Genomic DNA, 27,457 nt, shown 5'->3' with positions numbered 1-27,457 from the left:
CTGAATGTACTTGAGCAAACCCTTAAGTTGTTTTTCCCCCTCTTTCTTTTGGCAATCTTTCTTTCAAATTTCAGTATTTTTTCTTCAATTTCAAGATTATTTGCTTCAATTATAGTATCTCTTTATTATTCTTCATGTTCACTTGTAGTTCTTTCATCAAAATTTGCTTTTCCGTTGTTTAGATTACCCAAATCAGAGTATGGCAGACCTGGAAAAAATGCTTCTTTTCCTTTTCCAAACCTGTTTTGAGCCCTGTTGAGCTTTATTTTCCTTTATCCTCCCAGATTTGTTAAGAACTTTCGTCCCTAAGGTATGTTTCTTTAGTTAATGCTTGTTATGTATGTTTATAGATTTGTTAAGAACTTCCATCCCTAAGGTATGTTTCTTTAGTTAGTGCTTGTTATGCATGTTTGTAGTGACTTTAACATATTTTCATTGTTTAGTTATTTTTTTTATAGTGTGAGCGTGCAATTAATCTACCTTATTATCTGATTTATATAGTCAGCCCCTTGTGACCTAATTCACCACCTATTAGAGCCCCAAAACCTGAAATCCTTGCTGTCCCACATCATTAACACTATGTAACCAGTCCCTCATTAGTTTGGGAAGTCTTGAGTTCATTATGAGAGTCACTGTTCCTTTTTAGAGCGTTTTACAACCATAGGAAGGACATTTTTAACTCACAATGTAATGAGGGACATGTGAGTTTGTTTTTTTAATCTTTTTTTTTTTTTTTTTGAAACAGTGATGATTTTATTTCAAAGCAAAACAAGAAAATACATCAAGAGAGACCTCCCTTTAGAACAAGAGATTGAAGGGAGGGACCCAATTTAGAACACAAATCAGCAGTTGTGTTGGCTGATTTAAGTACATGAGACCAAGTACAAGTAATAGATGATACAATATTCATAATATCAAGATAAAACTGCCATTGACTCCAGGGAGGGAAGGAGGGCAGTGGAGCACCATCCGATGACAACTTTGGAGTCTCCTTCTACAATAAGCGGACCTTTGCAATCCTGAAAAATGCGGAGGCCGTGAAGAAGGCCCTAGAGCTCTGCATCGCTGAGAGGACCAGAATATGATATAATAGCCGAGCCTCTGGGATAAAAAATTACCCCACCAAAACCAGCCAAACCCGGATTCCCAAAGGCGCCGCCATCAAAGTTAAACTTAAAGTATCCAGTGGGAGGAGGCGACAAAACAGCCACCCAGTGGGGCACAAAAGGAACGAACATCTGAGCAATAATCTTCCAGTTGGTGCAGGTAGGAGCACATGAGAGACAAGCAAATTCTTTCCAAGTGCGGATCCAGGAAGAGATGAGGCCCGTAGTAGTAAAAATCACCTCAGTAGTGGAGCAAAAGCACAATCGAACAATCTACTGTTCCTCTCTTTCCAGAGGCACCAAGGGATGTAAGTTATGCAAACAGCTAATAGGAATTTGCCGAGACTGGGAAGGCGAACCCCAGAGGGGTAATGGCACAAGGTGCTTAGGTTAGGGGGGATGCAAAAACTGAGGCTCATGCTGTCAATCATAGAAGTCTAGACCTGCCAGGTGAAATTACAGTGAAGGAGAAGGTGGCTAATAGTCTCAGCCTCCAACCCATAGAAGGGGCATAGGGGATCAGGAGCAGTGTTGCCATGTCTAATAAGGTTGTTGGCTGTGAGAATCTTGTTGTGGCAGACACTCCAGAGAAAGAATTTCACCTTGGGAGGAGTCAAGAGACGCCAAACAATGGCGGCTGAGTGAGAGGCGGGAGGCTGGGTCTAACCCATAAGATGACGATAAGCTGAGGAGATCGAGAAACACCAACTGTCATCATGTAGCCGGATCATCCGGTCAACCACCTGGGGGCGAATCTTAACACAACCAAGATCGTCAATCAAGTCACAAACAGAAATGGCCTCCTCATTAGCAAGACCGTGCCTCAGACAAAGATCCTTGGAGCCATTTCCCCACGCATCAGAGACAAAAAGATCACTTCAAGTGGTGAATTGGAGAAGCGGTGGGAAGGATGAGGCAAGAGAACCATCACCCAACCACCGGTCCGTCCAAAAACATAAGCTGGTACTGTCACCAACAAAAAACTGGATGGCAGCACGGAAAGTGGAGAGCAGATGGAACATGGCTTTCCAAATAGGGGAGTTTGTTGCTTTAATCTAAGTGATGATAAAAGCAAGTTAGTGGTCGTGTTTTAACCCCTAAAAAAGTCTGCCTCATCTAGCAGCAGTTCTTCTCTCTCTTCTCTCCTTACTTTTTCTTCTCTCCTTTAACTCCTTAATTATCAATTTCTACCCTGTACTAGAGCAATAAGATCCAAACTTGAAAGAATTTTAACTATTCTTTGTCATCTTTCTCAAGCTTGCGGTCCCTTCTAAAGGAATACTTCAAATTTCCTCTGCTGACTGTCTAATGGTAGATATTTTCCCTTTTCTTGTGCCATAGCTAATTGGTTGATGGCTTGCACTGCCTGTTGCACAGCTGTTATGTGTTTCTGAGGCCCCAGAGGGTTATCTTCTGGTGTTTTCCTGGTCTAAGCTTAGATCTGTACCTGCACAGACATTTCTATGCTTGCATATTGCTTGTGCAACCTGCTAATTTTAGTATCTGGTATGATTTCTGTCCGTTCTGTTTGAATTGGTGCTATGTTGGTGGTTGCTGTTATTAGCAGTGTTTGCATGTGCCCTAGATTTTTTTATGGTGTGGCCCTAGAAGTGAAACGCCCGCTGTCATCATGTAGCCAGATCATCCAATCAACCACCTGTGCAGTTTGAGTTATTGGTAGAAGGGTGAAATTTTTGTTAGCACTGTTTTGTGTTTCATTGGTTGCTGTCTATTGTTTTTTGTTGAGAGTCTGGATGATTCAAGAGAGCTTGTGACCCCATCTAAGCCTGTAGAGAGTTCTGACATTAATGACTCTCACTGTATTCAGATTACCTTTGTTAAATTAAATGGGTAGAACTATCTGAACCGGTTGAGGTCTCCTGTGTTTTTGAGGGCCAAAAGAAACACTAAGTGCCTTTTTGATGACTTCGATGTTTTCATAGAGGCAATCAGGATAGCAATATTGGTTGTGCATGTGGATGATATTGTTCTTTTTGGGAGCGACACTAGATTGAAGAGGTGAATGGGTATTGAAGAAGAATTTCTAGATTAAGAATTTCAGGCAGCTAAAATATTTTCTTGGGATTGAGGTGACCAAAAGTGATAGGTGTGGTGCTTTCTCAGAGGAATTATGTGATGGATATGTTTCAAAAGTATGAACTATTAGGAACTAGACTAAGGGATGCTTCTATGGAGGTTAATGCCAATCTTCATGATGACTAGAGTCCTGAACTCAAGGACAAATACACAATATAAATGGTTGGTTGGAAAACTGATTTACATAGTCATGAGGCTTAACATTTCTTTTGCAATGGGTGTATCGGCTAGTTCATGGAAAATCCATGCACGTTACACTTAAGAGGAAACATTTAAAATTCTAAGGTATTTGAAGGAGGCACCTGGAAAAGGGTTAGCCAAGTCTCACAAAAAGTAGAAGTGCTGGGATATTTAGATGTTGATTATGTAGGATTTAAATTGTATTGGAAATCCACATCTGGGTATGGCTGCTTTGCAGGAGGTAATATGTTTTACTGGAAAAGTAGAGCAAGATTGAGCGTGAGGTGGAATACAAAGTAATACCACACACACTTAGTGAGCATATATGGATAAAGTCAATTCTTGAAGAGTTAGGCTTTCTTATCAAGGGTCCTATGGTCATGAAGTGTGACAATCAAGGAACTATCTTTATAGCAAGCAATCCAATTTTCGATGAAAGAATCAAGCACATTGAAGTAGATTTCCACTTCAATTGACATGTTGTAATGCGAGCGAAGATTATTACACTCTTTGTGAAATAATTAGACCAACTTGGAGAAGTTTTACAAAAGCTCTTGGGAAGCGTGAGGCTGTGAATTTTTGTAACAACTAACAGGGAGAGCCTTTTTTATATTTATGCTCCAGTTTGAGGGGCAGTGTTAGAAAATATAATGTCAGAGGTAGTTATGTAATTTGATGCTATGTAATCAGCCTCTCGTTAGTCTAGGAAGTCTCAAGTTCATTATAGGGGTAGTTGGTCCTTTTTACAGAGTTTTATGTCCATAAGAATGATATATTTAACTCGCGCATGGAACGAGGACCATATTAGTCTTCACTTAAGTGATAATAAAAACAGGTTATGCGTCATGTTTAAACCCCTAATGGAGTCTTGCCTCATTTCATAGCTGTTCTCCTCTTTCTCTTCTTTCCTTCTTCTTCTTCTTCTTCTTCTTCTTCTTCTTTTTTCCTTTTAACTCCTTAGTTATCAGAGTAGGATGTCTACTTATTGACCCCAATTTATGCCCTATTTAGTTTATATTTGGTTTGTTTTGTGTCTGTCTTAAACCTTTGTCCTTTTGTGTAAGGTTGGATGTGAGGGGGGCTGTAGTGGGAATTGCCCCACATAGGTAAGTGGTAAGAAAAGTTATATTGTTACGAGTTGGGAAACGACCTCTTAACTTCAACTAGTCATTTTGGGATATAACTAGACCCAACTTTGACATGGTTCTTTCTTGAAACAGAAGGATTTAATTCACGTCTTCGGATCCCCTTGTTCTCATTTTGGCTTCAAGTAACTAGTCAGGTTCCAGACCTGTTCGGGTTGGGTCAGCTGGGTCCTATTGAAATGATCAACCTGACTGGGTACTTCATACAAAACTAGTTGACTGCTATAGAGGAATTGGATATGGCTATGCGGTACCAGTTGAACTGGTTTGATCAGCTGGTCTGGAACTGGTTTTAAGATGCAGATATTCTTCCTCTTACACTCAATTGTCTCTTCATCTTCTCTTTCTTTAGCATGTGTACCATTGGAGGTTTTATCTGTATCTCGATCTGAATTGATTGTGTTTGTGGAATTGCAAAACCATAGGAGGAAGAAGAGAGAATCAGAAAGAAGAAAGAAAGAATGTGAGTTGCGAGAGAATAGATTTTATGTGAAAAATAGTATGGGAGAGATATTCTAGCGTTCCATTTGGATGATCCCTCTCTCCCTCTTAAATAGCCATTAGGTAAAACTAAACAAAGAATTACAATACAGCCCTCTGCTTTCCCTTATTCTCAAGGAAATGGGATTCAAATAAAAAAAAAAAATCCTAGAAAACTAAGAAAACTATTTTAACTGAAATTAAATATTTACACTATGTACTTATAAATGCTTATAAGAAAAATATTTAAACTGAAATATTTAATCTATCAGAGTCATACTGAGAGGAACGTGCAGACCTGTCAGCTCTTCTTCCATGACTTTTCCACACCATTTGATGAAGTTGGTGTTGTCATCAATGTTATTAAATCCATTGCCAACCCTTGAATAGCAGTGAAAAAATTGTTCTCCATTTTATGTCCATGATTTGATCCCCGACTTGTTGGGATAATAACATTAAATATAGACACAATTTCTAATATGCACGTAGAAAAGAGATGCCTGGATCTGAATCTTTTTGTGGATGATCTACACTTACTCTTGCAGTCAATCTTCACTTGTGCACTGATTGCGTAGCTTAGGTTTTATTGCTGCATCGCGGAGTTTGATACTGTCAAGATCTCTTCAAATCCAAAGTGTCTGGTTCCTTTTCATTCAAACTTCAAAAAATGCCAAATGAATTGGTTACATTTTTATTTTAAAAGAAAAAAGCCAAATGAAGCTATGCAAGAAAAAGAACAAGAATGAAACAAAGCTAACAACAGAAAATGAAAACCATGATTAAGAGTGAAGACTGCCTTTGGCAATAACATGTTGATATGAAGATCCGGCCTTGGCCAAGGAATCAGCCAGATAATCGGCCATCCTGAGAACATGCTGCCTTGTGATCTGTGACGAATTAGCTAAATCTGAAATGTGTAAAAATTGTCTTGAATATTCATGGGGATCGGCTACTCTCATTGCCTATGAGGTAACCGAACAGGAACTCCCCCCCTCCCTCCTCTCCCTCCATGAGCACAGGGAGAGCAAAGTTGTGTCTTAAAAGGATAAGCCTTTTAGAAGGGCTCCCACCTCAGCCTCTACAGAATCAACCTCACCGGAGGGATCTGCCACAAATTGCATCCTCTACTCCGCCGAGCCACGGATTGCTTTTGGAAATTTCATCAAAGTTTAGCTTTATGCTCCGAATGGGTGGTGGAACCATTGTGGCCAGCCAAGAGTCATTGAGATTAAGGTCCCATCCTGTATCTATTTTGGAGTTATTGACCATAATCCTTGCTTCACTTCACTGGTCATGTTACAAACAGAGGGAAACTCAGCCATTAGAGGCTGTTCCCAATCCAAATGTGTTCCAATAACTTCACCGTTTTTCCAGCATGGAGACCCAAGCTGACCACCTTCGATAATAATTAATTCCAGCACATATAGCTTGCCATGATGGTGATGAATTGCAGGAACTTGAGAAGGTTTTTCTGGAGGTGGTTTTACTGGCACATATACCTTTTGATAGCATCATGTCACTTGGAGTGTCTTAGAAGAACTGAATATTTGAACCAGTACATTTTTTAGGGGAAATTCTTTTGCTGATATAATTGAAAGGACGCTTCACCCTTGTGATGACTTGAAAATTAGTTTTTAGGAAAAAAAGATATTTGAGATCAATAGTGCTTCACAACAAAAAGGGTTTCAAATATTTTCATCAAACTTGGGCTTTTAGCTCGATTAAACTTTTATAAATATGTTTCTAATCACACATACATGGACAATTCTGCCGTTGTTTTGCATACTAAATTAAATAATGACACTATGTACTTATAAATGCTAATAATCCTTGCTTGTCACTAATTGCATAAGAATCTTTAAACTGAAACTAGCTTCTTATATGTTGTCTCAACTATCCCCCTTAATTGGCTTTTGCATGACATATATGGAGTTGAGATTTCTTTGGCTTCAATATTTTCTTGAAATAAATGTCAATTTGCCTTAATATGCTTTGTCCTTTCATGATCAATATATCACTTTTCTTGGTTATCATAGTAGGGAGGAATAAGCTTATCAACCTTAATAGCAAAATCAGCCTGCAGCCCATGTCTCCAAACAATTTCACCAGTGACTTGGGCCATTGCTTGTTGATATTGGTCTTGTATGTTATACTAAACAACAAAATTCCACTTGACTTTTCCAAATCACTAGACCTTGTTGTGGGAGTTTCCTTCCTTTTGTTTAAATGCTTGTATCTGTTGCTTGATTGAGCTTGTTGTCGTTTTCTCTTCTTTTTATTTTGTTAACTTGCTTCCATGGTGTTTCTTATATTTCTTTTCACCATGAAATCCTTTACTCATTCTTCGAAAAAGAGTGTTAGTCAATTGGGATGTGATGGACCTTGAATGAATCAAAACATTGCCATTGTTTTGGAATGGATGGTGATACTGTACACTTAATAAAATTTTCTTCTAGCCCCTTTATGATAGGATGCCCTCATCTTCTCCTTTTCATTTGGCAAAGGAGATATGTCATGCAGACCATAATCAACAACAAGCTTAGTTGGGTTTGGTTAGTGTTGCTTTGAGCCCAATTCCATCCCAAAGTAATTAGCCAATTAGGAAAACTATTGCTCAACCCTATAATCCAATAAGCTTTCTTAATGTGGGGTTTTTTCTTACTCAACGGTCCTTATCACACCCAAACTTACACATAATAGGCATGAGACATGGGCACAAACTCCTAATGGAGCACAAACTGGGCCTCAAACCACATAGACATCTTGCTTTAATACTACTTGTTGGATTGAGACAATTCCATCCTAAAATGGTTAGCCACTTAAAAGTCCTATATGGTCAACCTTATAACCCAATAAGTTTTTTTAACATTTATCAGTGTAAGGCTTTTCCCACTCAACATTTGGAAATCAAGAACATGGCATGTGAGCGGTTGGGTGGGAAAAAAGAAGAAGTTAAGTATGGCAGTTTGCCTTAGAACTAGCGGAAGTAGAAAATCCGCAAACTATACCAGCAAAATCGGTCTTTTGAAAAATGGAAGTAGAAAATTTATGCGATATATGTGATAAAAGATAAAATGTAACATTGATAGTGCCTTAGGTGGACATTTGAGGGTCTTCAGTAGCTTACTATTTGTGAAATCTTTTGCTACTTGGACAAGATCAGATGAAAAGGATTTATATCTGACAACAATTTATAATGAAAGGAAGGAATGAAAGCTAATATGGTTGTTTTGTAGGGTTTGGCTTTAGCATCAATTGGTGAGCATAAAAGAGCTGAAGAAGCACATCTGAAAGCTATTCAACTTGATCCATGTTTCATTGATGGCTGGGCTCATCTAGCGCAGGCAGGCATCTGTTACTTATACTGCAATTTGGTGTTGAACTCAATGTTTCTATTTATTACTTATCCTGTTTTTCTAACTTCTAAAACATTTCACATTGTCAAAAGAAGTCCTGTAACTTGTTTTTGTTGAACTTTAAGATTATTCACCAAGTGGTATTAACATGTCTATAGTTTTGCAGCTTTACCAAGAGTTAGTGAATACGCAGAAGGCTTTTGATTGCCTTAAACAACTCGTTGCTATTGATGGAAGGTAATGATGCAAAGTTGCTGCCTACTGTACCCTAGACCAGACCAGCTATTTTTCAAGTTGGACCTAGCTAGGTTTTCTGTATCATATATTTGAACTAAGTACAATTCTATGGCTCTCCTGGCTTTCTTCCAGGTGCGTAAAGGCATATCACTTGCATGGGTTAGTTCACCATGGAATAGGTGCACACAGGTATTGAACTTCCTTCTGGTAAATTTCGAACATAGAACTGTCAGTAAATGTGCTCTACTGGTTTGTTTTCTTCATAAAATCTTATTTTTATTGTTTTAGAAAAGAACAACGCAATATGCTAGAAGGAAATAATGAGAACTAAGTTAAGGAGTCAAAAAAATACAGGGGAGTTGTGGGCATTCTCAATCATAATGTCTACGATTTATGGTACTTATGAAATAATTATAGTACTTATGAGATAGTGTCAGGGAATCTATCATATTGAAAGAAGCGGTTATTCCAATGCACTTTCAACCCCCATATACTCTTTTGTGCATGTTAGTTTCAATGTCAGAGTTTTTTGCATTGTTGAAAGGGCATCTTTGCCTCTGGGGTTTGAGGGCATCCGGCACCCTTCCTGATGTACTGCGTTGCCTATTACGGTAATGAAATACATAAAAAAAACTGTATTGCGTATTACAGTAATGAAATATATAAAATAATGAAAAGGAAGGACTTTTGGAAGAAGAAAGTAGGAAAAAAAAGGAAGATAGGAGAAGAGAGAGGAGCAATTCTCGTGGAACAGAAATTTTGTAGTAGTGGTCAGGTTGATCCCTAACTTCTTTTATTGATAACGTAAGTGATTACAATGTAAAAGGATCATAATGCCCCAATTTTGAATAACTCAATTACAGCCATCAAACAGTAATAAGAAAACATAAAACTTACATTGGTGAACATGTCTAATTAGATTTTTAGAGCTCAATCACCTATCATAAAATTACCTAAATACCATATTTAACACTCTCCCTCAAGTTGGAGCATATATATCCACTAATCCTAGTTTGGAACAAAAATCAGTGAATGAACGTTTTCCAAGGGCTTTGATAAATAGATCTCTAACTTGACCAATAGTTCTTACATATGGAGTACTCAGCTTAACGCTTAGCACTACATCACGAATAAAATGACAATCCACCTCAATATGTTTAGTCCGCTCATGAAACACTATATTTCAAAAAAAAATATTACTGCTTGGTTGTCAAGCTTTAGTTCCATGGGACCACTCTTTGCTAAACCAAATTCTTGCAGCACAAATTTTACCCACATCAGCTCACTTATAGTATCTTGCCATTGCTTGATATTCAACTTCAGCACTTGATCGTGCAACTACTTTTCCAGTTGATAAGATTACCTCCCCCAAATACACAATAACTTGTAGTAGATTTCCTGTCTAACTTTGATCCTGCATAATCAGCATGTAAAAAATCTACAATATTTAAGTGTCCATGTGGTTCATAATATATCCCCTTTTTAGGAGCCCCTTTTAAATACTTCAAAATTTTTTGGGTTGCCTCAAGATGCACTTTTCTGGGAGTATCCATAAATTGACTTACAACTCCAACTGCAAATGATATATCAGGTTTTGTAACAATGCATAAATTAATTGTCCAACTAGTCTCTGATACATAGTTTTATCATTAGGTGTTGGATTATTTTCAACATGCAAACAAGAGTTCATTTCCATAGGAATGTTAATAGATTTGACACCTAATAATCCATGTGCATTCAACATATCTATCACATATTTCCTCTGAGATAACATTATACCCTTTACTTCTCGCCACTTCGATTTCCAAAAATATTTTAGTGCACCAAGGTCCATAGTTTTAAAATGCTGCTTGAGATGATTTTTCACATTCTTGGTACCTTCATCGTCTCCAGTAAGCACAATATCATCAACATACACCACTATGACTACAAGTCCAGTCTGCCTATGCAAGATAAATAGAGAATGATCACCATGACTTCTAATGAACCCAAACAACATCACCGCCTTACTGAATGTCTCAAACCATGTTCATGGGCTTTGTTTCAACCCATAAATGGCCTTTGGAAGTTTGCACACTTTACCGGTCTCCCCCCGAGTAACATACCTTAGAGGTTGCTCTATATACACCTCCTCTAGCAAGTTTCCATATAACAAGTTTTTTTTTAATGTCCAGCCAGTATAGAGACCAACCCTGATTGATAGCGGCACACACTAAAATTCGAACAATGCTAAGTTGAGCTACAAGGGAGAATGCTAAGTTCCCCTGGTCCCAAGAAAGAGTTGGTGGAACATCCTCGTGACTTTCGGCCTATAGGCTTTATATCCAGTCCCTACAAAGTTATTCCCAATTGCTTGCTCATAGGCTTAAAGCTTCCCTAGCCATGGTGATCTACAATGGTCAGAGTGTCTTTATTAAAGGGTGGACTACTCCCAGCAATCGTATTCTATATTTCTGCCTTGTAATCTTGCTCTTTTGAGCATGTTAATATAACTCAGCACTATTTAAAAAAATAAAAAAAATAAAAGGGTGGACTATCCTAGACTCCACCATGGCTGCCCACGAACTCCTCGATCACTTTAAGAGATCAATGAAACTGAGATTTGTGCTCAAACTTGACCTCGAGAAAGCTTTTGCCCGTGTCAATTGGAAACTACTTGATGACCTACTTGAGAGAATGGGCTTTGGAGACCGATGGAGATTTTGGAGTTGGAGCTGCGTATCTTCTGCTTCCTACTCCTTACTCCTTAATGGTACAATGTCCAATTACTTCAGAAGCTCTTGTGGAATCCTGCAGGGAGACCCCCTATCACCTTTACTCTTCAACATCATTGCTAAATATCTATCATCTCTAATTATTTGGCAAAGGAAGTTGGATGGCTCAAGTCTATCGCATCTCAACCAGAATTTGGCATCCCTCTTTTCCAGTTTGCAGATGACACACTCTTCTTTGGAGAAGGCACCTTCGAATAGATCAAGAAAATCAAAGCTCTCCTCAGGTTATTCAAGCTCAAATCTGGTCAAAAGATCAATTGGCACAAGAAAACTCTTAATGGGTTACCACATTGATGATGAAGAACTCTGCTCTACTCTGCACTATGGTTTCTTACTTGGGGTGTACACTTACTTCTCTGCCCACCACATACTTGGGTCTCCGCCTCTTTGATAGCAGACCACACAAGCACCTTTGGTCTCCAATGACTGAAAAGCTTGAGAGACACCTAGCCACATGGAGTGGGCATCTTCTCTCGAAGGCTGGCCTGGTCAGCCTCCTCAACGTGTATTGCTGGAATCCTTAACTACTACTTATCCTTTATGCCCTACCCAACTGCTATTTGCCACCAAATTGAATCACTAAGGAGACGATTCCATTGGAGAGGTTCGAGTGGAGACTTTAAGTATCATCTGGTCACTTGGAATGAGGTCTGCTAGCCTAAATTTCTTGGTGGGCTGGGGATCCAGCTTTCTAAAGACATGAACCGTGGTAGATTGCTGGTGGACAACATCAAAGCCTCTTCCCCCCTTCCCCCCTTCCCCCAACCTTTGACCAAGGAATTCAATTCTATATTGGTGATGGAACTAAGATTCGATTCTGGAAAGATTGGTGAAACGACAATGGTCCTCTTTGTGATAGCTATGACACCTTGATAAGAATCAGTAGAAGATAGTCCGTCACCGTTGCTGAAGCTTGGGGCCCCAATGCCAGCTAGAACTTCCACTTCTGGCGTGAGTTGAATGACACTGAAACCCAACTGGTTTCCAACCTCATTGTGATCTTCAGTCCATCAAAATCCATGAGCACGTCCATGGCAAAAAAAATTGGACCATGCTGATAGAGGTCACTTTTCGGTTTCCTCATCCTACTCTCTCATCAATGATGGACCGGCACCTTTGAATCCTGTGGAGCTGCTACTGTTTGGTGTCTCTCTACTCCCACAAAGGTCAGATTCTTCTTCTGCTATACTCTTCTAAATAAGATTCTAACGGTTGACAATCTAAGAAAGCGGGGAAATCAAACTCCTTGCATGCTATGCCCTCTCTGCAACGATGTTGAGGAGACGGTTCCCCACTTGCTCCTCCATTACCCCTATGATTGGAAGGTATGGATCCACCTACTCAATCATCAGACTCCAATTTTGCCTTCCTAAGGATCTCCTTGGAACAAGTCAGATGATTCTCATCACTTACATCCCGAACATAGGAAAAATCATGCTCTTGACTTGCCTAGTGCACATCCCATGGGGCCTTTTGAAGGAGAGGAACATCGTGCACTTCAATTGCAAATTTGCAAGTACCGATGACGTCTCCAGCAGCATTGTTGGCCATCGAAAGGAGTTCCCTAGTTTGAGAGACTCTTCGTTTCACATCAATTGGCGAGCAATGGCCTAAATGTCTGCCTTTACTCGCTGCCCCATCGTCAAGCTTGGAAGCCGCCTATAGTGAGCACTCTCAACTTCCTATTTGATAATTGTGCACGTGACAACTAGAGCATTGCTGGTTATGGAGGAGTCATTTGACACTCTCTTGGCACTTTGCTCATTACCTACTCCGGCCCAATGGGGGTCTTTGATGCTACCTCTGCTGAACTGTTTGCTCTCCTCCCAGGGATCATCATCTTCCATGACCATCTGAGCAGTCTTCTAGTTGTTGAAGGCAACTCTAAAGTGGTGATCGGGTGGTGCTACTCCCTTGTTGATCCCCCATGGCATCATTGAGCCATCTTCTACGAAATTGTTGACATTGTATCCTCTTTTCTTTGTGATTGGTCTCATATCCCGAGATCAACAAATGCCTTCACCGACTCTCTTGCCAAGCAAGGAGCCTCTCTTCAATCTCCTGTTGTTAAGGGAGTGCTCCTATAGCTTGCCTTGTATTTTGCTGTTTGTTGAAAAAAAAAAGATCACTGAGGATAGGCTTTGCAGGCTGAGAGGTAGATGGTGGCAACCTCCAGGGTATGTTGCTCAGGGAGAGATTGGTAAAGTGGGTGAACTTCAGAAGGCCATTTATCTAACTGAAAGAAAAATTGTTTTTATTTTAGTATAAAATTTGAGAAATACATCAAATACTTTTGTTTTATCTTTTAACCCAAGTCGCCCAACAATAATCATCTATAAAAGTCAAGAAATACTGGAAATCAAAAGAACCAGAAACCCGACATGGGTCCCATACATTTGAATGTACCAAAAAAGGACACTAACTCTATCAACTACTTAGAGGAAACGAACTGCGATGGTGCTTCCCTAATTGACATGACTGAAAATCAAATGAAGTCTCAACAGCAACAGTAAGAAGAAACTGATGGAGTTTGATTAGTGATGGATGTCCAAAGCACAAATGCCATAAGTAAGGTGAGGGTGCAGCCTTTAACACAAATGTCTTCTTTTCTGGAACAACATCAAGATAGTACAACCCATCTCTTTCATGCCTCAAACCAATTTGCCTCCTTGTTTTACAAGTCCTGAAACACACAATGAGATGGAAAAAATGTGATTGAACATTTAAGTGATCGAGTTATTTTACTGACCAACACTGAGTTGACAGGAAATTTGGCAACATACAACACAAAATTTAAGGTAATGTACATATCCTTCACCACAAACAGATGAAGTAGAACCATCAGCCAATGTAACTAATTTATGAGATGAAGTGGTGACATATTTGAGAAAATGGAAGACATACTTAACATGTGGTCGGAGGCCCCAAGGTCTATCGCCCAATAAGATGGAGAAGAAACATGAAGTGCAAACATACCTGAGCTTGCCAATGTGGTATTGGCTATTGGAGGATTCAAAGGTGCTTGCGAAGCTGGAGTAGTGGTCAGTGCTACTTGACCCAATTGCTGTAATATCTGTTGTAGTATTCTTTGGTGCTCTTAGAGGACCTAATCTCAGTATTAACCACCTCTCCACTTTTTGCAGTACTAGAATTTGCCTGGGTGGCTTTCCAAATTTATCCCAACATTTTTCTGAGAAATAATTAGATCTATCACATTGCATACACTTTCCATTTGAACGACCTCAACCTCCTCCTCCATTATCACTGGCTTGTCCTCTACCTCCAAGTCCTCTTCATCTACCTCTAGTAGATTCAGATTTAGAAATAGAAGAAGAGATATTAAGAGCCGCTTCAGAACCAGCAGTAACTTTACCACTTTTCACTGCCCCTTCAACTCAAAGAATTCTTCTATACACTCTCTCCAGTGTATGATCACCAACATTGGTCAGTAGTTGTGCTTGTATAGCATCATATTCTGGTCCCAGACCATCTAGGAACCAAGTAACTTGAATCTGATTTGTATCTCTTCAAAGCTCAGTTGCATCAGTAATAAGAGGACGGAATGTACTAATCTCTTGCAGAATGCCTCTCATCTTTGTAAAGTATTGGGTTACTGTTCTATCACCGCTGGACATAGTAAAGAATTTTGCATACAACTGGTATATTATTGACAAATTAGTTTCTTGGGATGACCTTCATAGTATCCTAGAGCTCTTTGGATGTGTTACAGCTCATAACTTTGATCACTTGGACTTTCCTCCATGCTTTTGACTAGCTAAGTCATAACTTGAATATTTTCAACTTCCCAATCATCATTAGGGGTGTACCTCACTTAGAAACTTTAGCTTCCTTTTCGCCTTGAGAAACATTTGAAAAAACCTGGACCAATTAATATAATTGTGTCCATTGAGTTTAGTAGAAGTGACCATGGTATGCGATTCCTTGGAATCAGAATTTCCTGAGATTCTTGGAGTAACTATTTCACCAGAGTCGACCATTAATCAAAATTCCAACAATTAACTCCACACTGCATGCTGGAATACAATCCAAACTTCAGAATTGAAAATTTCACAGTTTCAACCTGAACAGGTAAGGTGGGTCCCACACACTACTGAATAACTAGGGCACCCGAATTGCAATCAACACAATTTACCACTTGGGTTATGTGCAATGGCAAGAATAGGGTAAAAATAACCCTAACAACTCTTTAGGAGCACAAATACCACATAAAGTTGTTCAGATGATAGCACTATCCATTAACCTTAAAGAAAAAAGGTTTGACCAGTACCTTTTTTTTTTTTTTTAAATGATGATGATTTTATTACGAAGGAAAGAAAAAGAGTACATCAAGGGAGGCCTCCCCTAACAACAAGAGATTGTAGAGAGGGACCCAATTTGGCACATAAATCAACAATCGAATTGGCTGATCTAAGAACATGGGACCAAGTAAAAGAGGTACCCTCAATCAGCTACAACTTTGTGAAATCCCCCTTCCTGGAACGCTTGTTGACTTAAGGAGAAGATGATTCTTGTTTAAAAACCCACAAAAATCAGATCAAATGCTCTGATACATGTAAAATAATGAAAAAAATAAAATTTGGAAGAAGAAAGTAGGAGAAAAGAAGGAAGAGAGGAGAAGAAAGAGGCTCAACTTACGTTGAACAGAAATTCTGTAGTAGTAGATCAGGTTGATCCCTAATTCATTCTATTGATGACTTAAGTGATTACAATGTAAAAAGATCATAATGCCTCTATTCTAAATAACTCAATTACAGCCATCAAACAGTAATAGGAAAACGTACAAATTGCACATGTCTAGTCTACCTCTATTTAATCAGACCTTCAGAACATAATCACCTATAGTAAAAATATCCCTGACCAATAACAAAATCATTTACCCTTTCCAAAATTTGTTGAAGTTTTTTGGTAGAATATACTTGTATCTTTAGGGAATGGTCATTGTTGGTATAGGGAAGGATAAATGAAATCCTTTGGATGTGATTTTGTGGGTCATTTTTTAAATGACTCAGAATTTATTTTTGCAAGTATTCTGCTTGTAGTTATTTCCGAAAATATTCTGCTTTTGTGGGTCTATGGCTAATGGTTATTCCTATTTTCCTACTACTAGTTTCAATGAATCATTCCTCCCTTTTCAATTCATGATGGGATGTTTGCAGCTTTTGCCTTTTCTCAATTGAGAAGGAAAATGTGCTAGGCTAATTGAATACTTAACTTCAGGAAACATCAAATATCTTCTGATCTACTCTTTATTGTGGAAGTCTATATATATTTTTTTCAAGAAAATGCTGAAGCTAATTTCTAGACCAATAATTGTATGACTATTGCCACATGTTGCAGGACTGCCATAAAGTATTTGTCTATGGGGCTAAGTATTGAGAGCTCAAATCTTGAATGTCTTTACTTACGTGGTTCTTGCTACCATGCAATTGGAGAGTACGGCGATGCGGTACTGAATAATTTATTACTTTACTTAATGGTGATGTTTTTTAATCCTATCAAACTTTTAATATGTAACTGTGCTTTTGTGTTTACAGATAAAAGACTATGATGCTGTTTTGGATTTGGAGCTAGATACCATAGAAAAGTTTGTGCTTCAGTGCTTGGCTTTTTATCAGGTTTCTAGCTGACCTTGATATTTTAGATTTTTTTTTAAATTAAGGTTCCAAAAGAAACTACTTTCTTATAAAATTCATAAAACTATCATGTAAAAAAAAATAAAAATAAATCATAAAACTAAATAAACTCAAATTTCAACTTCTAACAACCACCCTCAAGTAGGAGCGTATGGCTTCTACCTGTCACAAAATACATCACATTTCTTGTAAATATTCTACTGTTCTTTTCTTCTCTTAATATGTTTCTCATTATTTAAAAAAAAATCTCATTGTTCAACATCTAAGCATGATTAGCAAAATACACGCAACTGGTCTTAAGAATTCGCAGCTAAGTGTGTGGTTGTCGTTGCTATATGGCTTCAACTTTATCTACACTTTGTGGCTTCAACTCTTGAATTTGCACTTGTACGGTACTTTTTGGACTAACTTTCTTTAGAACCAACACAATTATACTATATCTCCCCCTCAAGCTGGGGAGTACATGCCATTGGGCCCCAACTTGAACAGAATAGAAAAACTTCAAATCCTCTTAGCATTTGACTTCTTCATCTCCCCTTGAATAGCACACTACATCAAGACATCCAATTTGACACAACAAAGAGAGAAAAAAGAAATGAAGAGAACTCTCACACCATGACTAAAGGGCTCAATTTACTGGTGACAAATAAGAATATTTCAAAGCCAATACAACCTATGATTTTGAAAAAAATAAATATTCACTGAGTAAAAAGACTTAAATCAAACCGTGTGAGAACAATTTCAACCACTTATTGCCTGTGAAGGAAAGTAACCCAACTTGGGCCAGTTAAGAGCTAAAATAGATCCAGTAGTAGCATTAAAAACCACTTAATGACTACAATAAACGTCCCACTATAACGCAATAAGAAGACCAACAAGAGGAACTTGAACTAAGGATTGATGCAATCATATCCCAAAGCATGAGGAAAATTTTTCCAATCATAGTTTGAACCATTCAGAATCTAAAAGCCCGAACAAAAACTAAGTGTTCTAAAGCAAAACATAGAAAGTTGATTTCTCCTGAAAAAGTGGGACCTTTTCTCATTTCAAGATGGAATGGGACAATTTTAGGAGAAAGAATCAAACATGTCCACATCTTGAATAGGAGTTCAGCACAACCAGGGCAATGAGAGGTGAGTCTGTCTCAGCACCAACAACAACCTTGAGTCTTTGATCTTGTCAAGTTTGGTGTCAGACAGAGAACTGGTGGGTTTTCTTTACAACCAGTAATGATGTGGCCCTGTCTCAGCTTTACAAAGACTTGCCAGTCAAAGAACACAGCTACCACCACTTGCTCTGCTCTCAAGTTGCACTGGTGCTGTCCCATAATATCATTAATTGTCATTGCAATCATAAGAAGCAGTTCCAGCAAGCTGCAAGGCTCGTAATGATCCAAACTGGCGTCTGTTGTCGCCAAGAATGCCAAACAAGCTACTGCAAATATGACCATGTTCTGCATGTGGACCTCTGCTCCCAGTCGTATGGACCTCATCACCAATTTGCTTTTTATCTTCCATGTAACTAAGCTGCCTCTTACAATTATGCAAAACTTTAATATAGGTTTCCTAGCCACTCAAGACCTAAAATAATCCAGTCTCTCAATGTCCATAAAAGTTGTAAGCTTTGCCTTTTTTAGAAGCAATCTTCATATGATATTCATCCTCAAAATGAACTTGTCTTTGATTCTCCTTAAGCTGATTTCCCATTTCAACTGCAAATGCAATATCATGCTAAGTCATAGTTAACTGTCCATAGGCTTATATCCTAACATACTCATTTCCCCATGGAGACTGTAAACATACCTTCTCTGGAAAAAAATGAATAATCCCAGAGGTCAAAGTTTGGAAAATCTTGGAGTAATATCGGAGAAAATCTCATAGCTCTGGCTTGTCATTTTGGGATGGACTTGGATCCAACTTTAAAACATGGTATGGATATAAGTCTAAGCATATTATGTTTTTCCTTTGTGAATCATCTATGTATCATCCATGTCTTAGGTCAGTTTTTCTATCCAAGATTGGAAGTAAAAGGGTGTGCTTTTGCAAAAATGTTCCATACTTCTGGGAACCGAATTTGTTTTCTCAGTCTCAGGCTGGTTGAGCAATTATTAGTGGGTAACAGTCTCACATCTGTTGTGATCTGGAAGATCTTCACCTATAAGTTTGGAAAAGGACCCATAACATTGGCTTGTCATCTTGGACGGACACAGCCCAATTTCTTCAAGTTTTTGTTACATTTTCCATATTGCTGTTTAATAAATGTACCGTGATGTACTAGTTGTAGCTGTTGTTTTTTCCCTTTTTGTGTGTGCTTGTTTTCTCCTAGTTATGCTTTTAGCTCTACATCAATGACATATTGTTCTTCAATCTAATTTTATCTTTCTTACTATAGCCTGGTTTCATTGACATTGACGTTTTTCTGCAGAAGGAAATTGCACTGTACACTGCTTCCAAGATCAATAGAGAATTCTGCTGGTTTGATATAGACGCTGATCTTGATCCCCTGTTTAAAGTAACTTTTTGATCCCTCACTTATCTTTTTCATTTATTTAATTACAAGCTTGTTGAATTCTGTAAAGTGAAAGTATAGAGACATTGTCTAACATGCATCTTTGTTTTTTTTCCAGAAACTTAGATAAAAATTGGCCAGGTCTTCCATATATAAAAAGCAAAAACAATCTATAGCTTCTCTAGCACAGGAGAAAAAAATGCAAGGTTTATGATTTTTTTTTTTTTTTTGTGAAACTAATGAGGTTTATTAAGTACAAGAGAGCAAACTAAAAAATCAGCAATAGGGTCCCATTACAATAAGAGATTGGAGGGAGACACCATTTCTAGCAAGGGAGTCGGTCAAAGAATTAGTTGATCTCAAAACATGAGTCCATACACAAGAAAGAAAAGGGATGTCCTTGACATTGTAAAAGTTGTTCCAGTTGTGCTAAGGGGGCTAAAAAAGGGGGGGAGCACTACGAGATCTCCACTTTGGAGTCACCTTCCACAATGGGGGGACTCGAGATATGATCTTGAAATAAAACATGACCCTGGAGAAGGGCCATGAGCTCCACAGAAGTTGAGTCCAAGGTCCCTAAAGGTCCAAAATAGTAGAGGAGGGCGGTAGCGGTACCATAAAAAATGGCTCCTTCATAGCCGTCTGGTTCGAGGTTGCTTAGAAACTTCTAGCAAATGAGCGTGGAGAGGTGGAGGTCTCTAATCATGCGCGGGGGGGACTGACGAATGGAGCGGACATCTGAGCAATTCAACGCCAATTGTTGCGAAGAGGGACATTGCCAAGATGAATGAACTCCTTTTTTTGTGGATCCATGTGGAGATCTGGCCAATAATGCTAATAGCAACTTCATTGATGCTGGTAAATCTGAAATTGAAACAGTGATTGTCCTTTCCCTCCAGAGCCCCAAAAGGATGTGGCCTAGACAAGCTGAAAGAAGAACTTTCCCCAGTCGAGGAAGGGGGATCCCAAGGAACCAATGACAATTTGATTAAAGGATCATGATGCTTATGATTAATTTTGTGTAAATTGATTACTAGAGCAGCTTGACCGTCCATTTTGCCTTTCATAATATTCCAAATTTAATGCTCTGCTAGATTTCACAATTGAGAATTTAAAATTTTGCGATAAATCCTTGGGCTGTCTGCTTGGCTACCAAGCTAACTAACAAGGAAATAGGATCCTTCTCATTCAGAAGGTTATGTAGACTGTAACTTACATCACAAACACAAGAATTCAGAGAAAAAAGATTCTACGTTTTAGTGTAGGCGTGTGATTAGCCAATGAAAGTGCGAAATAGTTTATGTGATTAGCAAATGAGTGTGTTTCTTTCTTTCTTTATTACTATTTTTAGCATTTACTTTCACTGAGTAGTGTCATGTGCATATTAAATGTATGTTCTGTCTCCATGTGTATTGGCACTTACATGACATCACTAAATACTCTCATGCATGCCTGTGTTCATTTATTGGTGAATTCTGTTTATTGGTCACATCGGGGATTTCTAGATTGAGTTCTGAACTTCAAGTCTCACTGAAGTATGGAGTGTAATTTATGATTACAATCAACACATAAGTTAAAAAATAAATAAAAATCAGGATGCTTGAGTTTCACAAAATGCTGACAGAAATTTGAATTTTCTCCTTTTTTAATTAACTTTCGATTTTTCTCTATAATCTTATATTTCTGCTAACATTTGCTTCAGGAGTACTGGTGCAAAAGATTGCACCCAAAGAATGTCTGCGAAAAGGTTTTCAGGCAACCTCCTTTACGAGAATCTCATAGAAAAGGTAAGCTTAGGAAGCAGGATTTGGCTGTCACCAAGCACAAGAGTATTCTTTTAGAGGCTGCAGATGACATTGGGAAGAAGATCCAGTATGGCTCTCCAGGTTTCTTACCCAATAAGCGCCAGGTATTTAATTTGTCTTAATATTCAGAAACATTTTTTCATGCGTGATTTTATTTTTATCTATAAAATAAATAAATAATTTCTTGAATTTGGCATCTTAAACCTCCAAATATTTGTATTCAATATATATATATATTGTAAAAAGTAAGAAGAAAGAAGGTTGAAGAGAGAATGAGAGGGAGAGAAAGTGGAGAAGAGTAAATTGACAAAGAAACTAAGATGGGCCCCCCCAGCTTCTATTTATAGTTTAGGGTTGAGTGGGTTGAGTACAATTTACAACATTGCCCCTGCATTTAGTGAAAAACCCTAATTCTTTATATCTCCTATCCTATGTGTCCCCTTTACATGAAATTTGGTCTATAGACATACTTTGACATGTAGATCAAGATTACATAAAAAAAATAAAAAATAACAAGGTAAAATATCCAAAATGCATCTGTTCTTGCTTTTCAACACTCTCCCTCCAGCTGGAGAGTATATGTCAAACAATCCCAGCTTGCCGCGTAAGTTTAGGTATTCACTTATTCCCTGTGCTTTAGTTAGGATATCGTCGAGTTGATCACTAGACCGAACATATGGAGTAGTTGCCTCTTTCCTCATTACTGCATCTCGGATGAAGTGACAATCTGCCTCTATATGTTTTGTTCTTTCATGAAAGACTGAATTGTTTGCAATGAAGATTGTGGGTTGGTTATCACAATACATAGTCATTGGATCCTTCTGATCAAGACCAAATTCCTAGACAACAAATTTTATCCACATTAGCTCACTAACAGTGTGGGCCATTGCTTTATATTCAGCTTTTGCACTGGTCCAAGCAACAACATTCTGCTTTTTACTTTTTCAGCTTACTAAATTTCCTTCCAAAAATACACGACATCAAGTGGTTGATTTTCTGTCAATCTTGGACTTTGTATAGTCAACATCAGAGCAAGCCTCAATCCTCAAGTGATTATTAGGTTTGGAAAGAAGACCTTTTCCTTGTGCTCCCTTTAGATATCTCAAGATTCTTTGTGCAACCTCTAGGTGAATCTTACATGGATGCTCCATGAACTGGCTTATTACACTCACTGCAAATGAAATATCTGGTCTAGTAACTGTAGCATAGATGAGTTTGCGTATTCGATACATTGTTTTATCTTTCAGTTTTAAACTTTGATCATCATGAAGATCACGTCCTTCCTCCATAGGTGTATCTGTAGGTTTAACCCCCAGATGACCATATTCTTGAAGCATATCAGTAACCTATTTCCTCTGAGTCAATGCTATTCCTTCTTTGCTTCTGCTACCTCAATACCTAGAAAATATTTCAACTGGCCCAGATCTTTAGTCTGAAAGTGGTTTGCCCAATGGGATTTAACTGTTTCAATATCGGATTTGTCACTCCCAGATAGGATGATATCATCTACACATACCAGTAAGATAATAATTCCACGGTCATTTCAGAATAAATAATGAGTGATTACTATAACTTCTACGAAATCCCATGGATAGAACCACTTGACTAAAATTTTCAAACCAAGCTGGCAGACTCTGTTTTAAGCCATAAAGAGCCTTCTTTAGTCGACATACCTTATGAGTTTTCCCTTGAGCAATATACCCTGGAGGTTGCTCTATATGGATTTCTTCCTTAAGGTCACCATGTAAGAAGGCGTTTTTAATATCTAGCTGGAACAGAGACCAATTATGATGGACAGCAATAGAAATAAGTATACGAACAGAGGACAAGCGAGCAACTGGAGAAAAAGTATAAAAAACATCCACCCCATATGTTTGTGTATACCCTTTGGCAACAAGACTTAAGTTAGAACCTTAAGTATCAAGAAAATTGAGAAGTAAGGGAATTCATGTGATAGTTGGAGAATATGAGATCCAGACTTTGTAGTGCATGGTAATCCAGAACCTACTGGATTTGGTGGTGTTTCTAGAAATTCTTCAGGTGCAATTTTGGCGACATATGCTGGACCCCTTAGTGTTTCTGATTCTGTAACAGCTGAGCTTTAAGCCTTACATGATGGTCTTCAAATTTATAAAAACAAGTTTCAAGGTCCTCTCCTCATTGAGGGTGATTCAAAATGTGTAATTGATTGGTGTTCTGGAGTGAAATAGTCTCCTTGGCGTCACTGGTCATGTTATTTTTTAATTATGGATCTTGTAAATTCTTTTCTTTATAGCTGGAATCATGTTTCTAGAGTAGCCAATAGTTTGGCTGACTCTCTAGCTAGAGAAGGGAATTTCCTTCAACCCTCATTTTTAGGGATCCCCCTGTTTTGTAATACTTGCCGTTGGGCTTAATGAATTCATATTTTTCAAAAAAAATACTTTGGACATTGAAGGCTCCCGAGGGCTCCTTGTCATAGTATCAAGGACGCCCCCAAGCGCAGAAGCACTTCCAGAAACATTGCTGGCTATCATGTTCCTTATAGCTATTGGCCTGTGAAGCATCCAAAGTATTAGTCTCTTAAAAGAGAATGAGCAAGCAGCAATTGCCTGAATAGGTTGGGTGCTTAGTCCAACAGCAGGTTTATTCCTTTTCTTTGGACTGGTGATTGACTTATTAAGGCTAAAGAGGCCAAGTAACAACAATGCAAATAGAAAGCATCAATTAGGGGGTCCTCAGTGACAAGAGATTGGAGTCTGCAATATCGTTTGGAGATCAGTAAAAATGATTCCAATGGGAAAACAACATTATAAGCAAGTTAATTTCAATGAAAATATTTTTATGCCACCAGGGAGGCTCCTTATTGCCACAAAAGTAGATAATTCTTTCTGTATGAACTTATTTCATTCAGTGCCCTATTGATACTATAGTCAGTCATTTAAACTTGTTCTATCACTAAATGAATTTCTTATTAACAAAAAGGATCTTCCAGTATCGTATGGCAGGTTTAGCTGCAATTGAGATTGCCCAGAAGGTCTCAAAGGCCTGGCGTGCAAGTAAAAATGTGACAAAAAATGGCAAAAAAACGAGGAGAAATGAAAATTTCAATTTGCCAGTTCAGAATAGGGGTGGTGCTTGTTGTAGTACAAGCAGCTCATTGGAAACATCAACTTCTCATGGTTTTGGTGAAGATAGATTCACATCCAATCATTTTACAATGTCTTGGAGAGATATTTACTCTATAGCTGTGAAGTGGAGACAGATATCTGAACCTTGCGATGCTGTTGTTTGGGTCAACAAGCTAAGGTAATTGATTTCCAGTGAAAATACTACAATTTTTCCTCCTGTGTTTCTATTGTCTCATCTCAAGCTGTCTTTGCCATAACTGTCTTTTTCTGTTTCTGTGTTTTTGTACTTTCTCCTACTTCAGTTCAGAAATCCTTTAAATAAATTTTTGTTATCTAACGATGTCGGCTGAAGTTGGGAGATAAACTTTTTCTACAGCTTTCAGGAGTTTGCATGCAAGACATTCTCTTTTTATCTAATATTTAATCTCGTTATTTTTACTTTGAGGCAATGAGCTGCTACTCCTAGCTCATGTTACATGAGAAAGCAAATTGTTGTGAGTAACAAAGATTCAAGATTGTTTTCTTCTCAAATTGCTGTTAAAAAAAAGGTGTTCTCTTATATTGTTATGTTCTTTATATCTATCTATTTATTTATTGCTTTGTTTTTAGCTTATCCTGGACTCTGGGAGAAAATCTACTTTCCCCTCCCCTACAAGCAGAAAATACTTTGTCATGGATGGCCTCTCTATTGTTATCATTAGATCGTACGTACATGACTCATTCTCTATTGTTCTCTTAGATCGTACTGCATTTCCTTAGAGAAAAAGGGAAAAATCTCTGAAATGAGTAACAATAGGTTCACATTATTTATCTGTCCTTCAGCCTATCTGCTTCATCTTCTGGCTCAGGGGTGCTTGTATTGGTATCAGGTACTGTATCAGGACCCTTAAAATCTGAAACAGTACTCCAATATGCTTCACATATTTTTGCTCTATTGGGTCTTGTCTCAAAAATACCAAATAATAAAAAATAATAAAATGTGATAGAATAGTTGTCTTTGCCCAATACATGACGCTTGTGGGTGATACTGGCAACACTTGTGGGTATTTCTTCTGATTATATGTCTTCATTTCAGTGAAGAGTTTAATTCTGGATTTGGATCTCATACGTCAATGATTCTTGGACAAGCCAAAGTTGTTCGCTATTTTGAAAATTACCACAGGTACATCCTTTTATCTATATATATATATATATATATATTTTGTGGGGCCAATATGAATTAAGTTCCTATTTAATCATGAAAAGTTTAATACTGTTTCTGACTCGCACAACAATAGTGTGTTCCAATTTCATCCCTTAATTACTGAAAGCATTCTCCCATGTATAACACCTCATGTGCAGGACACTTGATCTTGCTAAGACTATTATAGGAGAGAAAAGGTTTGTCAATAGCGCTTCAGATGAAGCAATTGATCTATCCAGAGATGGGAAAATACACAAGGTGGAGTTTGCTAGCTTAGACACTCCTTGTTATTGCTTGTCTATAACTAGACATGTATGTTGGACACCCAAGAAATTTCTCACATAAATGTATGCAACCTACAGATAAAGAATGCAGGATCCTGCTCTGATCTGTACACAATAGTGGGTGAGGACTTCTGGGTATCTACCTCTTGCTACAGTACAGCATTTGAGGAGTAAGTATCTCGGCTATCTCTATTGTTTGTGAAAGTGACATTCTACTATTATCCCCTCATCTATTTCTTCAGAGCCTTACAGAGGTTTGGTCTATCATTTGTTTCTTGAATCTCCTCCCTTGATAATGTTACAAAAGAAATTATTAATTAAATATTTACTAAGGAGGTTCATTTTACATTTCAGGAGGATTTTGGAAGGGACAAGGATCACACTGCAGAAAATGTATCTCTACAAATCTAACCTATGCTAGTTCTTCCAGTATTGTTTGTAATTTTACATTCTCAAAACAAATTTTATGAACAGGGGTGAAAGAGGATATGATTTTGCAATCAGAACACCTTGCACACCTGCTAGATGGGATGATTATGACACTGAAATGGCACTAAGCTGGGAGGTTTGCTTCACTAGAACTCAACATCTGGGGATGTGCTGTTTGGTTTCTCAAGGAATCTTATGACCCTACTGCCAGTGTTAACTTCTGTAGTTTGCTTGCAGGCGATATGTAAAAGCTACAGTGGTGATGCCTATGGGTCAACTGATATGACAGCACTTGAGAATGTGCGGGATGCAATTCTTAGAATGACTTATTACTGGTATAAACATACCTTTTTGTCTACAGTAGTCTTCAGCATTACGAGCTCAGCTCATTTCAGCTGAAAGCATGAGTTTTGTCTTGTAGCTTTACTGAGTCAAGAAAGTTAATGCTCTGATTCAGGTATTTGATCCTGTGAACCTTCACTATTTTCAGGTACAACTTCATGCCCCTATCTCGAGGGTCTGCAGTAGTGGGATACGTAGTCTTGCTTGGATTATTTCTTGCAGCCAATATGGAGGTGACAGGGAGCATCCCTACGGGTGTTCAGGTAGACTGGGAAGCCATTCTGTCTCCAAATCCTGACTTCTTGCAATCTGTGAAAACTTGGCTATACCCATCTGTCAAATTGAATAAATCATGGAGAAGTTATCCTGATGTAGCTTCAACGTTCAACACAGTAGGATCCGTTGTTGCAGCTTTAAGCACTTACAATGACTGATTTTACCAACTTGCTAACCTTACAATATTATGTCCTGTATTATTAAGAACCTTTTGTTATATATGTTAACTCACAAATTCTGATCATAAATAGTATTCTTCATTTCTAATTGGAATGATGACTTTGTTCGTTTTAGTAAGAAGGTTGTCTGAACACGATCAATTGGATAGAAATGGATTTGCTGTTCTAAACAAAATTGTGGTCTTGCCTGAAATTCAATTAGGAGATGGATAGGCCTTCTTTACAATGACCAAGCCCCACTTATAACTGCATTCTTCAATTATAATATTTATTGAACAACCATTCTACCCTTTTTCTGATAAAATCAACTGA

General features: G+C 38.1%; 1 protein-coding gene across 2 annotated transcripts in view; it reads left to right on the top strand.

The window, feature by feature from the left end:
* LOC137952933 (suppressor of RPS4-RLD 1) overlaps nt 1-27,201 on the top strand; it is a 36,137-nt gene extending 8,936 nt beyond the window's left edge. Inside the window, exons 9-23 of one of the 2 annotated variants that reach the window (XM_068800055.1) lie at nt 8,245-8,352; nt 8,531-8,601; nt 8,734-8,790; nt 16,734-16,842; nt 16,931-17,011; nt 19,457-19,540; nt 21,240-21,446; nt 24,317-24,630; nt 25,528-25,614; nt 25,794-25,893; nt 25,998-26,089; nt 26,274-26,312; nt 26,394-26,484; nt 26,586-26,683; nt 26,839-27,201. In XM_068800055.1, the coding sequence (XP_068656156.1) occupies nt 8,245-8,352; nt 8,531-8,601; nt 8,734-8,790; nt 16,734-16,842; nt 16,931-17,011; nt 19,457-19,540; nt 21,240-21,446; nt 24,317-24,630; nt 25,528-25,614; nt 25,794-25,893; nt 25,998-26,089; nt 26,274-26,312; nt 26,394-26,484; nt 26,586-26,683; nt 26,839-27,124 (1,824 nt within the window). In that variant the 3' untranslated portion in view covers nt 27,125-27,201. Of the gene's footprint in view, nt 1-8,244; nt 8,353-8,530; nt 8,602-8,733; nt 8,791-16,733; nt 16,843-16,930; nt 17,012-19,453; nt 19,541-21,239; nt 21,447-24,316; nt 24,631-25,527; nt 25,615-25,793; nt 25,894-25,997; nt 26,090-26,273; nt 26,313-26,393; nt 26,485-26,585; nt 26,684-26,838 lie in introns of both variants that reach the window. The other variant, XM_068800053.1, reaches the window with a different exon arrangement.
* The last annotated feature ends 256 nt before the right edge of the window (nt 27,202-27,457 follow it).

The sequence above is a fragment of the Aristolochia californica genome, unplaced genomic scaffold (genome assembly GCF_029961685.1).
Source record: "Aristolochia californica isolate CCGP_79_NKW_82.1479 unplaced genomic scaffold, dmAriCali1.0.hap1 SCAF_16, whole genome shotgun sequence".
In the NCBI taxonomy this organism is placed as follows: domain Eukaryota; kingdom Viridiplantae; phylum Streptophyta; class Magnoliopsida; order Piperales; family Aristolochiaceae; genus Aristolochia; species Aristolochia californica.
This window is presented reverse-complemented; position numbering and strand designations above follow the sequence as displayed.